This window comes from Saccopteryx bilineata, chromosome 5 (genome assembly GCF_036850765.1).
Source record: "Saccopteryx bilineata isolate mSacBil1 chromosome 5, mSacBil1_pri_phased_curated, whole genome shotgun sequence".
NCBI classification, from domain to species: Eukaryota; Metazoa; Chordata; class Mammalia; order Chiroptera; family Emballonuridae; genus Saccopteryx; species Saccopteryx bilineata.
This window is the reverse complement of record NC_089494.1, coordinates 236,209,109-236,223,083: the sequence shown is the minus strand read 5'-3', so window position 1 is coordinate 236,223,083 and position 13,975 is coordinate 236,209,109. Positions and strand designations below refer to the sequence as shown.

The window sequence follows — 13,975 nt, the reverse complement described above, 5'->3', positions numbered from 1 at the left end:
GATAGATGGCCTTATGTATAGGAGAAATGTGTATGAAGCTAATATTTGAAAGGTTGATCTGAAGAACACCCATCCCATTGGTCTGTTAAAGTCCTGGATATGAGTCACTCACTCTCTGTAACTTCAAACACTACACATCCATTAACCAAGGTCCTTGGAAGGATAAGACTTTGTCAAAAACAACAGCATGGTTAGCAACATACCAGAGGAATGGAACCAACAGCAGGTGAAAATTCACATAGTCCCGGACAGAGCACAGGACCTGGAGTCAGAGCCCAGGAAGTCAGAGCCCACTCCAACACCAGCTGCGTGGTTTACTCAAATAATGGAACCTCAGTTACTTCTTTTCTTAAATAGGAAATGTAATAGTGGTCTTCTCTGTCCCATGAAGAGTCTTAGGGAACAAGTGAAATGACATTTATGAAAATAAATGCCACAATAAGTCATAAGGAGCAGCTGGGAGGCTGAGCGCTGAGGGAGGGTGTGTGATGGAAACAATGGCCTCTAGGAGAGGAGTGGGGGTCACGGCCGTGGAAGTGGGGAGGGACCTACCCAGTGGATGGGAAGGGGGAAGCAGGCAGGGAAAGCGGGAAGAAGAGGTAAAAGTAGGACCAGAAGTGGACTCTGCTACCTGACACTTCCCCAGGGCCACTCCCCACCTGTGCTGCATTCTTCCTAAAACATGGAAATGAGCATCTACCATATTAATCGAAGGAATAAAAATCTGAGCCAAAGAAACCTTGGGGTGGCCTCCTAGACTCCATCACACCCACACTCTGGCCCCAGAAGGTGAGCTTTAAAAAGGACTTCATTTCTTCCACATACAGAGAACAAGCGAGTCACTGAACAGAAATCATTACAGCTAGTGCTCGACTTAGGACCACGATTGGTTCCGACAGACCGGTCGTAACACAATTTGGTCATAAGTTGAGTAGGCTATATGTACAGTACTGTGAAATGATGTTATAAAAATCTTTAAGTCATATTTTATCATAATTTTCTTTCATTATTGTTATAGATCATAATTTTCTTTGTTCATTTGATGCCATTTGTATCATCTCTACACCATTTTGTTTCTTATTTTTACATTCGTCAGGTTTAAGTAAAACACTGCATTACCAGTACAACTGGTTTAATATTTGCAAAGACAATTTCCTCTTGATAGACATCTTGGGAGGGGTTTGATGAAAAATACCCAAGACACAAAACACAAATTGCTGTACCGAGTCTGGGATAACAGTTGGAATGGTGCACGCGGAGATGGCAGTGCTGGTCTGCACTGTCCTACGCCCAGCTGGGCAACACTTGCACTGCCAGACGCGGAGCAGTCGTGACTAGCTATTGTGGTCGTAAAGTCGAATGGTCGTAAGTTGCATAGGTCGTAAGTCGATCAATATTTATATCTCAGAGTTACTTTATTCTCCTCACCTCTGGGCCAATGAGAAAGCAGAGGCGGAAATCTCAAAGCCAGGGAAGATAAATGAGAACTCTGGCCTAGAATTCAGGAGGTTTCAGGAACTCTGAGTGCTACACTCAGTGCTGCCGCTGGTCACAGACCTCTCTGCACCACAGTTTCCCTTTTTCTTACTTTATTTTTTTTCAAGAGGAGAGAGATGAGAAGTATCAACTCATAGTCGCTTCACTTTAGTTGTTCACTGATTGCTTCTCATATGTGCCTTGACCAAGGGACTCAAGCTGAGCTGGTGACCCCCTTGCTCAAGCTGAGCCGGTGACCCCTTGCTCAAGCCAGCAACTTTGGGATCTGTTGATGAGCCTGTGCTCAAAACAGTGAACTCGGTCGGGGTCTCAAACCTGAGACCTCAGCATCCTAGGTCTATGCTCTATCCACTGAGCCACCACCGGTCAGGCCCCTTTTTCTAATGTGTAGATACTGGTGTCAGATGATCCCTTCCCCCGTGGCATTCTCTGGTTGCAGGGCACCTCTCACTGGGGAAGGTGGTTGAAACTCTGGGATGGAGACAGCTTCTAACAGAGATGCCAAGAGGAAAGCCGCACGGGTAAGGAACAGAGGGTGTCTGCGCCTCAGCGAGAGCAAAGGCTGCGGCCTGGCTGGCTCGGGTTCCGGGAGGCCCCTCTGTGGTCCAGGAGACATGTCAAGATGCAACTGCGCTACAGTAGGAAGAGGACCCACTCCACGCGAACGTCTCTGAGCACCAGGGTTGTGTGGGTCCTCTTTATCCCCCAGTGCGCCTGACACTAGATGAATAAATGACTGAGTGGAATTTTCTCAGGGAGTAGAAATACGATGCTTCAATAAAATGTTATCAAAATCGCCCAGTGATAAACGACAAAACCCTATGTGGTTTCAGTGGAACTGAAGCATGTGCCTGACTCTCAGGAAAAGGTACCATCAAACCATGGCCTTTGTCTACCAGTGAGGACACAGCTCACCCAGCCCTGCCCTTTAAAGATGGAGAGTCCGAGGCCCAGGCTCGGTAAGTGAGACACTGAAGCCCAGTGACAGCGGGACGTGGTTGGAATGCAGCGTTGACTGCCTCCCGAGAAGAGCAAGCAAGTAATCAAAGATGTAGGAAACAAGATGTCTCTTTCTTGTTTCCTGCAGGGAGGGTGACAATAGTTGCAAATATATAGAGAGAGGAGCCTTGGAGGTAAGAGATGCAGCTCAAATGTCCTCGAGTCTCCAAAATGGATTGTTGAGAGAAGATTGTGGTCAGAAACAAGCAGAAACGTCCTGGTGTCAGAAATCGAACTACTCCTCTCCCCCCAAAAAGCCATTATTTAACTGTGACCTTTTCCAAATGTAATTCTCTTGACTGTTTTGTTATTAGGATTCACAAAGGTTCACGACAGGCCTTTTTCAGTATTTCTTTTTTTATTTTTCTTAATTTTTTTTTTACAGAGACAGAGAGAGAGTCAGAGAGAGGGATAGATAGGGACAGACAGAGAGAGATGAGAAGCATCAATCATCAGTTTCTCGTTGTGGCACTTTAGTTGTTCGTTGATTGCTTTCTCATATGTGCCTTGACCGGGAGGAGGCTACAGCAGACCGAGTAACCCCTTGCTTGAGCCAGCGACCTTGGGTCCAAGCTGGTGAGCCTTGCTCAAACCAGATGAGCCCGCACTCAAGCTGGCGACCTTGAGGTCTCGAACCTGGGTCGTCTGCATCCCAGTCCAACACTCTATCCACTGCACCACCACCTGGTTAGGCAGGCCTTTTTATATTAACAAACACCACAGTGGAATTTTCTAATGCCTCAATTCTTTGTTTAAACATTCAGATTTCTTCCTCAGGGATAGCAGAAATTTATGTGGCTCATTATTTCTAAAATAATGTCACTTCTGCTAAATAAACAGATCCCTTTTTTAAAAATAGAAATTAAGCATTTAGGGGCTCTCAAGGGTTCTTTTTACAGACATCCTTTCCTGCAATCAAATGAACTCAAGGATAATAAGATACGCAGTAATTATACGACATCTGGCCAAGAGACGTTCGTCTGTGTGTAAATATTTTATGGAGTCAGCACCATGCAATGGCACCTACAGTGAAAAATACTGCCTTCATGAGCCCTGGGGGATCTAAACCACTTCTCATTAATCAGCCCCTTTTACTTTCTATACCTAAAATAGTGTTTTATGAGATCAAAAGCCATTAAAAAAATAAAAACATCCCTGAAAGATGGTATAAACACTATTAACTAAGAGGTAGCATTACTGAGGTTTCAAATGCAACATGCATGATAATAAAAAGCTTACCTTGGTGACCTGTTGGGGCAGAAGTAACAAGTCTAAAGAGATATCACAAGATATGACCACTCTACTAAGTCTTTAAAAAGACACTCCATTTTACCTCGTTCTCTGGGGTGGGAGATGGCGTTACAGAACTAAGTGACCCTTTCCTGGAGCCCTGAAGATCTGTTGGGATGGAGATAGGGCGTTCCCACTGAGTCGCTCCTGTTGGTATATGCCAATAATAGGTCCCAGCGACATCGTTAATTCTTTTCCAGCCAGGAGGCAAATCTGGGTCGGTCTGAAATGAGTGATCGCTCCATATATCTGCTGGGAAATGGAGGGGGAAAAAAGAGAGGATTTCATTAAAAGAGGAAACAAATTACAGTCTTCCAAGTTTAGTACCAATAGTTAGGAGACATCCATAGACAGATGTGTCCACAGCTCAAATGAGAAGAACTACAGCTATTCCATGGATACAGAGCATGGTGAAAGGGGTGATAAGGAATAAGACCAGGGAAGGACTGGAAAGGAAGGATGACATTTGAGAACTGGACATAAAGGGCCCACTATTAAGTCACCCAGCAGCTCCAAAAAACCTACGATCAAACCGAAGCTCTATTGTTGCTGTTACATGCTGTTGAGGCAGCTCTGACTCCTGGTGACCCTGTGAATGAGTAAGGTCCACATGTCCTGTTCTCAAGAGCCCTGCTCGGCTCCTGTGGACTCATGCCTACGGCTTCTATTATGGAGTCCATCATCTCATATTTGCTCTCCCTCCTTTCCTGCTGCCTTCTATTTTCTATTTTTTTTTTTTTTTTAGCACCACTGTCTTTTCCAAAGACCCCTGCCTTCTCAAGACGTGCCCCAAGCAGGGCAGCTTCAGCTTCGTCATTTTTGCCTCCCATGATGTTTCAGGCGTAATTAGCCAGAATTAACTACCCAAGTAATATTTGCAAGGTTACACTCAAAATCTACTGAATCCATTTGCAAATCAGTAAGATTTATTGCCTGGTATCCTTACAACATTCCCAGCAATGAGTGCAATTCCTAGTTTCTTTAACTACTTTCTATAAATGAATACTCGATTTTCATCTTCTAATAACTCCTCCTATTTGATGTAAATATACATATATGCAAAGTCACAATGTCTTTTGTAAGACTCTAGAATTCCAAACTGTACACGAAAGATTCCCACAGAAGGAAGCCCGGGAAAGCCTTGGTATTTAAGAAGCGACCAGACCGCTGTAAAACCAGGCCAATAATAGGAATATATAAAGTAGGGTGGGTGTGAAATACAGGAGACAATGGTGGGCACGGTGGCAAACTGGCAAGCATGCAAAGTCCAAAGGCATTCAAGTTAAAAAAAATAACAAACACAGTGGTATGTGGTGGTGATGGGGGGGGGGGTAGTAAACAAATCAGCCACCCTTGACCTGTGTGAATATTTTTAAGTTTACTAAATAACTATTTGCTTTTAGAAATCTCATTCTTGGTCCGTGGCCCCCTTATATTTTTTTTAGTTGAGAGGAGGGGAGATTGTGAGGCAGACTCCTGGAACATGCATCCCGACTGGGATCCACCGGGCACCTACCCCCCATCTTGAGCCAATGCTTGAGCCAACAGAGCTATTTTTAGCTCCTGAGGCTCACACTGGGACCAAGGAGTCATCCTCAGTGCCCAGGGCCAACGCTAGAACCAGCTGAGCCACTGGCTGTGAGAGGGGAAGAGAGAGAGAAGGGGGAGAAGGAGGGAAGAGAAGCAGATGGCTGCTTCTCACATGTACCCTGACCAGGAATTGAACCTGGGACGTCCATACACCAGGCCGACACTCCATCCACTGAGCCAACCTGCCAGGGCCTCTTGGTATTTTTTGAGTTGAATATGAAATGGATAAAAGTGCTAAAGAAGACAGGAGGGGAAGAGGAATAGAACACACTCCAAGGGACGGAGGCACACCGAAGGGATCACGGGCAGCTGTCGCAAAGCAGACAGGCAGAACTTCAGCTCTAACCCTGCGGATGACTTTATTCTCAGGATTAGCCCTTTTCGGTGTGGTCCCTCAGAAAGGGCTGGAGCACTTTACAGCAATTCAAATGAGAAAGTCTGTGGGCCTTGCTCTGGGCAAATGTCACAGCACTAGGCGGGCAGGCGACACTGAGGCTGTTACAGCAGGCACAGGACAAAACAGAAACCAGACAAAGAGGTTGATTAAGACTGAGGGCACAGATGTACATTCATGAGGCTGTTTGGGATCCCAGCATTCACGTTCTCATTTAAATCTGCCAGAGGCAAAACTGCCACATGTCTCAAATTATGATAGAAATTTCCCTTCCCCCTACAGGAAATTAAGCATGATTAAATAATTTCAAGTTACTCAAACTTGAAACAAACATGTGTATACACTCCTTTGTCCTGTGTCGGTTTCAGGGGCTTGTTTCCGCAGTTGTCTGGTTTTCAGCATCTCAGCTGAGACAAGCCAGGTACAATAGATGGGTTTGAGGATTGCTGAAGAAAATCCCATTCGTCGAGGGCATTCCCCTGCCCCATTCTAGTGGCTCCAAGACAAGCTCTGGGGCTAGAAACTGAGAGACATGAAAAGGCTGCTGGTTACCATTTCTGTGGTCTTTGAGGTCTGAGGGACTGAATCTACCCATTTGTTCTAGTTTTCTCTACAGCTGGGCATTAGCATATATGAAGAATAGCCCTGTACACAGCACGATCAGAATATGAAATCCTGTCAGACCAAGGACAGAGACCAGGGTCCGTGGTTTTCAGGTTTGGCTGTCAGGGAAGCACCTCAAGGGCAAGACGAGAGGGGCTCTGGGCGGCAGGGCGGGAGCTGGGCTGCTCTGCCTTCAGCCAGACCCACCCATTTATATTTGTTTTATATTCTGAGTTTTTGCTAAGATTTTATTGGAATAAAAAAAGGGGGGCATTCTGTTGGTAAAAATTGATGATGATGATGACGAGATGAGGATGATGGAGGAAGTAAGGTGGGTACATCTATAGCATCATTAACAGTTCCGGGACCATTTATAGAACCCCTTCCACATCATCCTACCCTGGTTGTAAGGGCGGTAAGCCCTGTGACGGAAGGCTGACATCGTGTCGTCTTGTTCACCATCGTAATCCCAAGGCCTAGCAAGGCAGGTGTTCAATAACAATGAGTTGGATGGGCAGCAGATGGATAGATAAATGGATGGGCGGAAAGAAAGAATGAACAAAGAAAGAAGGAGTAATGAATAAATGAATGAAGTCCTTGAATGATGGGATTTGGAACTTGGCACTGAGCAAAGCAGGGATTATGAAGGAATCAGTTCTGTGCAATTTCACTAGACAGAGCAATGTCCTACCCCCCAGGAATACTAGCTTCTGGGGAGGAGCAATGACTTCTTCCCTTGATGGTGCATGTGAATGTTTTTTATGGATAAAAAGAAATACAGTAGGATAAACTGGAGAGAGTTCTGGGCTGGAAGCCAAGAGACTCTTGAGTTGAGATATTTTTTTCTTTTTATATTGATATATATATTTGACAAGGAAAAGTGCAAAATATGTCAGGCACCTCAGCCCCATTATACTTCATTTTGTTTAGTCTTCATAGCTCCAACTTGTTTTACTTTATTTATTTATTTTTTTACATAAAATAATGTATATATTTAAATAACTCCTTGGACCATTTTCAATGGGTCAGTGTTTTTCAACTGTTATCAAATTGAGGGGGAGGGAGACACTGGTGCAGGGAGGGGGAATTTGGGTCCTCCCAGAGCTTTTTTGACCATAACAGTACCATTTTTATCTGTTTTACATATTGGTCTTGAATGTATAATTTTCCTTGAAAACAGGGACCAGTGTTTTTGCTCTGTTTAAACATTTTGCTTAAAATGAAACTTGAAACCATAAGCTAAGGTGAGAGGACAGTGGGGCCAAAACATCTAAATACCAGGAAGCTGCTTCTGTCATAACATGGTTCAAAATACTGCAAAGCAGCTTAAATGGATGCCCTCTAATGGATACCGCCGTGGACGCGGCGTGAAGGAGGCGTGCAGACCGATGAGAATGGGAAAAGCTGTAAACACTGGGTGATCAGAGGAGAAAAGTTCCAACCCCATTTTGATTCTCAGGAAATCACTTAGTGAAGCTCTGCTGAAGAAAAGGCAAGGGGCTGGCGCTGCGGAGAGGAACCGGCGTCGGAGTTTCACTGCCTTTCCGGTTGGCAGCAGCTCTCAAACCGAGTTTCTGCCGTGCGCCCCCTCTAGACAGACCTGTTCGAGTTCTGAAGTCACAACGTGGTATCCTCAGCTCTCAGTGGGAATATCCTCAAAGGCCTCCAGGCTGGAGAACGCTTTTTCTTCTTGGGCGAATCGCTGTGCAACTGTCCTAAGTAAACTTAGGAATTTCGATTCAGTATTGTATACCATAAAGCAACACAGGGTTCCAGCTCAGAGCTACCCAACTTTAGGGCTGGCACTCAGACCAACAACGGGGTCACTTCAGGAAAGATGCGTAGGAAAAGTTAAAATGGGGACAGAGCTAGAAAGCCTGCAGAGGATTGTTAAATTCTCCAGCGAGACTGGAAAGGAGTCAGCAACCAGGCATCCCCAAACTACAGCCCGCAGGCCGCAATGCGGCCCCCTGAGGCCATTTATCCAGCCCCCACTGCACTTCTGGAAGGGGCACCTCTTTCATTGGTGGTCAGTGAGAGGACCACTGTATTTGGCAGCCCTCCAATGGTCTGAGGGACAGTGAACTGGACCCCTGTGTAAAAAGTTTGGAGACCCGAGTCCCTTCCCGGCTTCGTGCAGCCTGGCGTGGCAACGCAGAGGGAGAACTCGCAGGGGCTCCATTCCGGCCCAGCCACTCCCTGTCTGAATGGCCGTGGACACCTCAGGCATCTCTGCGCTCCAGATGCTTATCTGGAAGGGGGTGAAAAATAGTGCCTACTTCACCAGGGAGAGTGTCAAACATTCAGAAGGAAGCTGGCGTATCACAGGCATATCCACTACATAAATGTTCACTGTTACTGTTCTCATTACTGTCATTATAGGTCTCCAAGCCAACAAGATAATAAGATATTAAGTTCACTAAGGTCACCACAAAGAAAATACTTTGCTATGTCCAAAGGAAAATACTCACTGCAAAATTTATGGGATTAAATGGTCACAACAGTTCAAAGAATAAGGCTAAAAGATGATAAGCATGCTGTGACTCTCTGAAGAGGGTCAGTCAGGTTCTTTGGCAGGGCCGGACTCTGAGGACCCCAGAAGGTCAGACAAGGCCAGACTCTACCCGGCATGCCTTGCTGCACTTCTCCCCACCATGTGCCATGCCCCTGACGGCTATGCCTCTGCTTCACAGGTACCTTCTTTTTCTCCAAATGTTTGTCTCTCAATTAATGTACAAGTAAAAATAAATAGTTCAAAATATGTAAAAAAGTTTACGTCCCCTGGTGTCTATTTTTAAGCAGATTTGCTAAATGTGTCCTAGGTCTCTCTCAAATACAAACCACCCCCAAGTGAATAGTTTCCTTGTGTTTGTAGGATCCTTGAGTTCTTTTCCACACTGTGGGTCTGGGCAGTGGTGGCATCCAGCCGGTTCGCAGCAGTTCGGCAGAACCTATACCCAATTTTTCGTTGAGTTCAGCGAACTGGTTGTTAAAATGGCACTTGTAATTAGTGTTCTCTCTGAGGTGGGGGTCTAGGGGTCGACCAATGTGGAAATCACAAATTTACATTCTAAAGGAATGGGATCCTACTCCTACCGTGAGAAGATGGTTAAGGATAAATCACACAGCTGATGATGCTCAGATAAAAGCAAAGAAAATTGCAAGTGAGGACGCCAATCAAGAAGCAATACGGAAATATCTTAAATAACAGTTTTATTTTTTTTGGCAGGTATTATTGAATATTTTTTTCATTAATATAAATATTTTAAGTCAGTCTTATAACAATCTAGTTTTGTGTACTTCTTTTATTGTTCTTATTTAAGTATCAAATGCATGAAATAATAAACTATCTCTTGGTATATCTTTATTTTAATACTTTAAATGGCTATTAGGGCAGAGAACCGGTTGTTAAATTATTTGAATCCCACCACTGGTCTGGGACCCTCATTTGAAAAAAGAAAAAGTTCCCCACCACCAGGCAAAGCAGGTCTGCACACACGTGACCGCATTTAATGCTCGCATTAACCCCAGCTAGAAGGCCAGAAATCAGGAATATTAGCAAGCCAGGACAAGACTCCTGGCCTTTCAATGCTTAAACCCAAGTCCTATCAATGCTGCCATGAGGTTCTGAGCACTAACAACAGTAAAGGAACAAGGACATGATGCTGACTGCGGGCTGTGTCACCCAACATTTCTTCGCTGTACTGCAGGAGCTGGTGGGGTATCCCCAGCCAGCCACCTTGTGAGGGACACACTACTGTCAGCCCCCTTTCAGAGAGGACAGCAGTTTGGTTGGAAGCCAAGGGGGTAAATTGTCCCTATGTAGAAACGCATTTTGCTTAAGCATCAGTATAGAGAGCTTGGAGGAAATTAGAAGGTGAATAAACGGGGAGAGAAATAAAACAAAAGGAACACAATGGCTGCCGTGCTGAGGTTAGCAGCCCAGCCAGCTGACCTGACCAAGGGCAGACATCCTGTAAATGACGGCCCCAAGATTCACTCCAGAGGACTGGCCCTGAGCCCAGCACCACCCCAAGTCCCATGAGGTCACTTCCAATGCAGGCTTGACAGAGGGTCTTCCTTTCTGTGCCTCCCTCCCTAATGCTGCTTCCAGTAAACCGGGGCAGCTGCTCCTGCGGCCCACACGTCGGGCGTCGGGCACACCCATTAGAGGCCTCGCAACCGAATGTCCCCTCCGGCACACTGCAGAGACTGAGAGCCACCTATTCCTCCCTCCTGTCTGTCCCCAAAGATTTTGCCCCTAAGATGCTTTATGGTCTCCTGTCATCACTGCACCATCACTGACGGCCAAGTCGCAGGCCGACAGGAAGGGGACAAGGAGCCAAATGTCATAGGTGTCCTTCAAGGTGGCTCTGGGGTTCTTCATTGTTTGTAGATCTGTTCCATTCTGAGGGAACAGGAAGCAGGGCCTGAGAGTCAGAGTATAAAAATAGCCAGGCAGAGAGTCCCAGAAAGTCCCTCCTGTGCTGGGAGCCTCTCGGGCCAGAAGCAGTACTTGGCATGGGAACAAGGAGCCCATCTGGGAGCAGCAAGCCCTGCCTCCTCCAGCCACCCCCGGCGCCTGTGCCTCTGGCCTGGCTCCACACCGGTCCCCGGGGCCCACTGGGCCGGCGCTCGGTGCACGAGGCACACTCGCCTCTCACCACCCTCTCCCCTGGGCTCACTTGCAGGAATCCAAGGGGCAAATGAAAACAAATTAGCATCTACTAGCAGCAGCTGGAAATTTCCTCTCCTGCTCTTGGAGGCCACTAGAAAGAGGAAGAGGTGAGCTGGGACTCTGAATTTGGCGAGGTCTGCAGTGCAGAGCACAGAAGCTGTCCCTCAGGTCCTGGGTCTTCGGAGTGGCACACACTCCCTCCCTCAACACGTGTGGGCCCAGTGCCTTACGTGTGCGATGAACAGGCGAGGGGGTGGGCGGGAGAGGAGGCAGATCAAGTCATTCAACAAGTATTTCCTATCTACTCAGTGCCAGGCATTGTTTTAGGCCTGGAGATGCAAAGGTCATCGGATAGACCCCGGCGTGCAGCAGTGGCCTGGGGCAGTGGTTCTCGGCATCAGAGTCACCTGGAGAAGCTGCTAGAATACAGGTCACTCAGTGCCACCTCTACACTTTCGGACTCAGTAGGCTTGAGAATTTGTGTTCCCAGCAGTTCATAAAGCTGGTCTCTGAATGACACTGTTAAGAATCTCTGGCTGAGAAAAACAGAAAAGGTAATCATTATTTTCTGGCAAACTTCATCTAACCACTGGCTCCACAAAAGAAAAAAATATGAATGTATATTAGATCATTCATTCACCCACTTATACATTCATTCTTTTGTATTGATGGTCTCCCATAAATGCCAAGCACTGTGCTAGAAGCTGGAATACAGTATGAATCAAGAGGCAAATTAGGGACCAGGATCAACTGTGTCTGGGGGTGAGGTGGCCTATTTGGACAGGATGGTGTGGGAAGGTCTCGGAGGAATAATGTTCCCCTGCATGAGAAGGGGAAGAGACAAGAGAACAGCATTCCCAGCAGAGGGAACAGCCACTGCAAAGACCAGGTGACAGGAAAGAACCTGTCACGTCATTATAATAGGAAAATCACCCACGTGAAGTATAAGGTCTAAGGTAAGGTCCAAGGTCGCCAGGGCGAAGAAGTCAACCTTTACGCAAAGGAAAACTCTTGAAGGTCTTGTGAGATCTGTGTTTTCAAAACCAGAAGAACCATTTGCACAAGGCTCCTATTCTTGGAGAAGAAAACGCTCTTCCAAAGCCTTCGCTGCAGCTGCTGCCAGCTACTCCCTTGAGCAATGCTATTCCTGAGGGATCCAGACGCTTCCATCCAAACCACGTGAACTTAGCTTTAAAACTTTTTCTGATCACCCGGCGGTCTGCTTCCTTCGCCTCTCTCTCTTCTCTCCCCCTCCTCCCCCTTAGTTCCTTTATTTTCACTGGACTCAGAACTCAAGAATACAGCAAATGAGACTTTTCATTTCCTCCAGCTTCATCACCAACTTCTGAAGACAACAGCACAGAGCCAGGTCTCGATCGTTAATGATGGATTTGCTGAGGGTTCCAAGCAGCACACAGAGGCCGCTTAGAATCGGTGCAAAACTGTCCTCCGCCAAAAGGATCTGGCAAGACCGCTGACCATGGAAACGAGGGAATGAGCCCCAAAGCGTTTAAAAGCTGTGAGCTCTCGGAATCCTGACCCTCGAGCTTGCCAGACAGAGGGGTGAGGAAAACTCACCAAAACCAGTCTCAGGGCCTCGTCTCTTTCTTGATATTTATTTGCAAGGCATAAGTGACACCTTGAAGTGCCTATCTCCAGCCTTAGGAAAACTATACATCATATTCAACTTAGCTATGCTGGGGTAGCATTCTTGTAACAGTTGTAATAAAACTCTTAACAGTTCTGGGAGTGTTAACTTCCTAACACCTTTTCCCCTATTTTTCTTTAAAAAAAAAACCTTAATATTAAATTTTTCGAGTGTCCTTGAAATAGGAAGTTATTTGTACCTGAAGATTTTCCTCTTAAAGATTTTTTTTTTTTTTTTTGCATTTTCTTTTGCATTTTTCTAAAGCTGGAAACAGGGAGAGACAGTCAGACAGACTCCCGCATGCGCCCGACCGGGATCCACCTGGCACGCCCACCATGGGGCGACGCTCTGCCCACCAGGGGGCGATGCTCTGCCCATCCTGAGCGTCGCCATGTTGCGACCAGAGCCACTCTAGCGCCTGAGGCAGAGGCCACAGAGCCATCCCCAGCGCCTGGGCCATCTTTGCTCCAATGGAGCCTTGGCTGCGGGAGGGGAAGAGAGAGACAGAGGGGAAAGCGCGGCGGAGAGGTGGAGAAGCAAATGGGCACTTCTCCTGTGTGCCCTGGCCAGGAATCGAACCCGGGTCCTCCGCACGCTAGGCTGACGCTCTACCGCTGAGCCAACCGGCCAGGGCCCCTCTTAAAGATTTTTTGAGTAAATATTCTAAGAACTTATTATTTAAATGGGCCTTAAATTTGGGCCTTGTTACACTACATACTTTGTGTTTTTTTTTTAATCAAGTATTTGGTTAAGATCAACACAGAATTTCTTAATTTAAACACACCGGAGACGTAGTCTTTGCTGAGCTTACCCTATTAAATTGTTAGCTTCAGGGGCATTTTACCATCACAGACAGGAGCTGTGGAGTCAGCCACCAGCTGGGACTCTCGGCTCCCACACTGGCTGGCTCTGTGGCTTAATTCCTAATGGCCTGTCTGCTCCACGTAGGACAGAACTGTTGACAGCTCCTACCTCCTGGGCTTGGTGTAGAACAAAGTGCCCAGCACAAAGTGAGGCACATGGTACTCAGTAAATCTGTGCTATTATTAACTCTTAACTGCTCCATTCAAATGTGGCTTTGGGGATGCCATATTTTTGAAATGGTACCAACCACACTGCATTTCATTTTTAAAAACTAAGATTCCTGAGTGTTTGTAATCACCAAATGTGTTTTTAGTAAAAAGGCAGTTTTTATGTAGATCAGGAAAACTAGCTGGCAACCCTGGCCCCCGCCGTGCCGCTGGAGAAACGACGCACCCCACGCACGCACACCGGT

The 13,975-nt window shown here is 46.5% G+C and overlaps 1 protein-coding gene across 9 annotated transcripts in view; it reads right to left on the bottom strand.

The window, feature by feature from the left end:
• Window positions 1-13,975, bottom strand: part of APBB2 (amyloid beta precursor protein binding family B member 2) — a 392,503-nt gene that overhangs the window by 115,628 nt on the left and 262,900 nt on the right. For 7 of the 9 annotated variants that reach the window (XM_066233437.1, XM_066233440.1, XM_066233436.1 and 4 more), the window contains one exon: window positions 3,830-4,038. In XM_066233437.1, coding sequence (XP_066089534.1) covers window positions 3,830-4,038 — 209 coding nt within the window. The remainder of the gene's footprint in view (window positions 1-3,829; window positions 4,039-13,975) is intronic. The other 2 variants (XM_066233443.1, XM_066233446.1) reach the window with 1 other exon arrangement.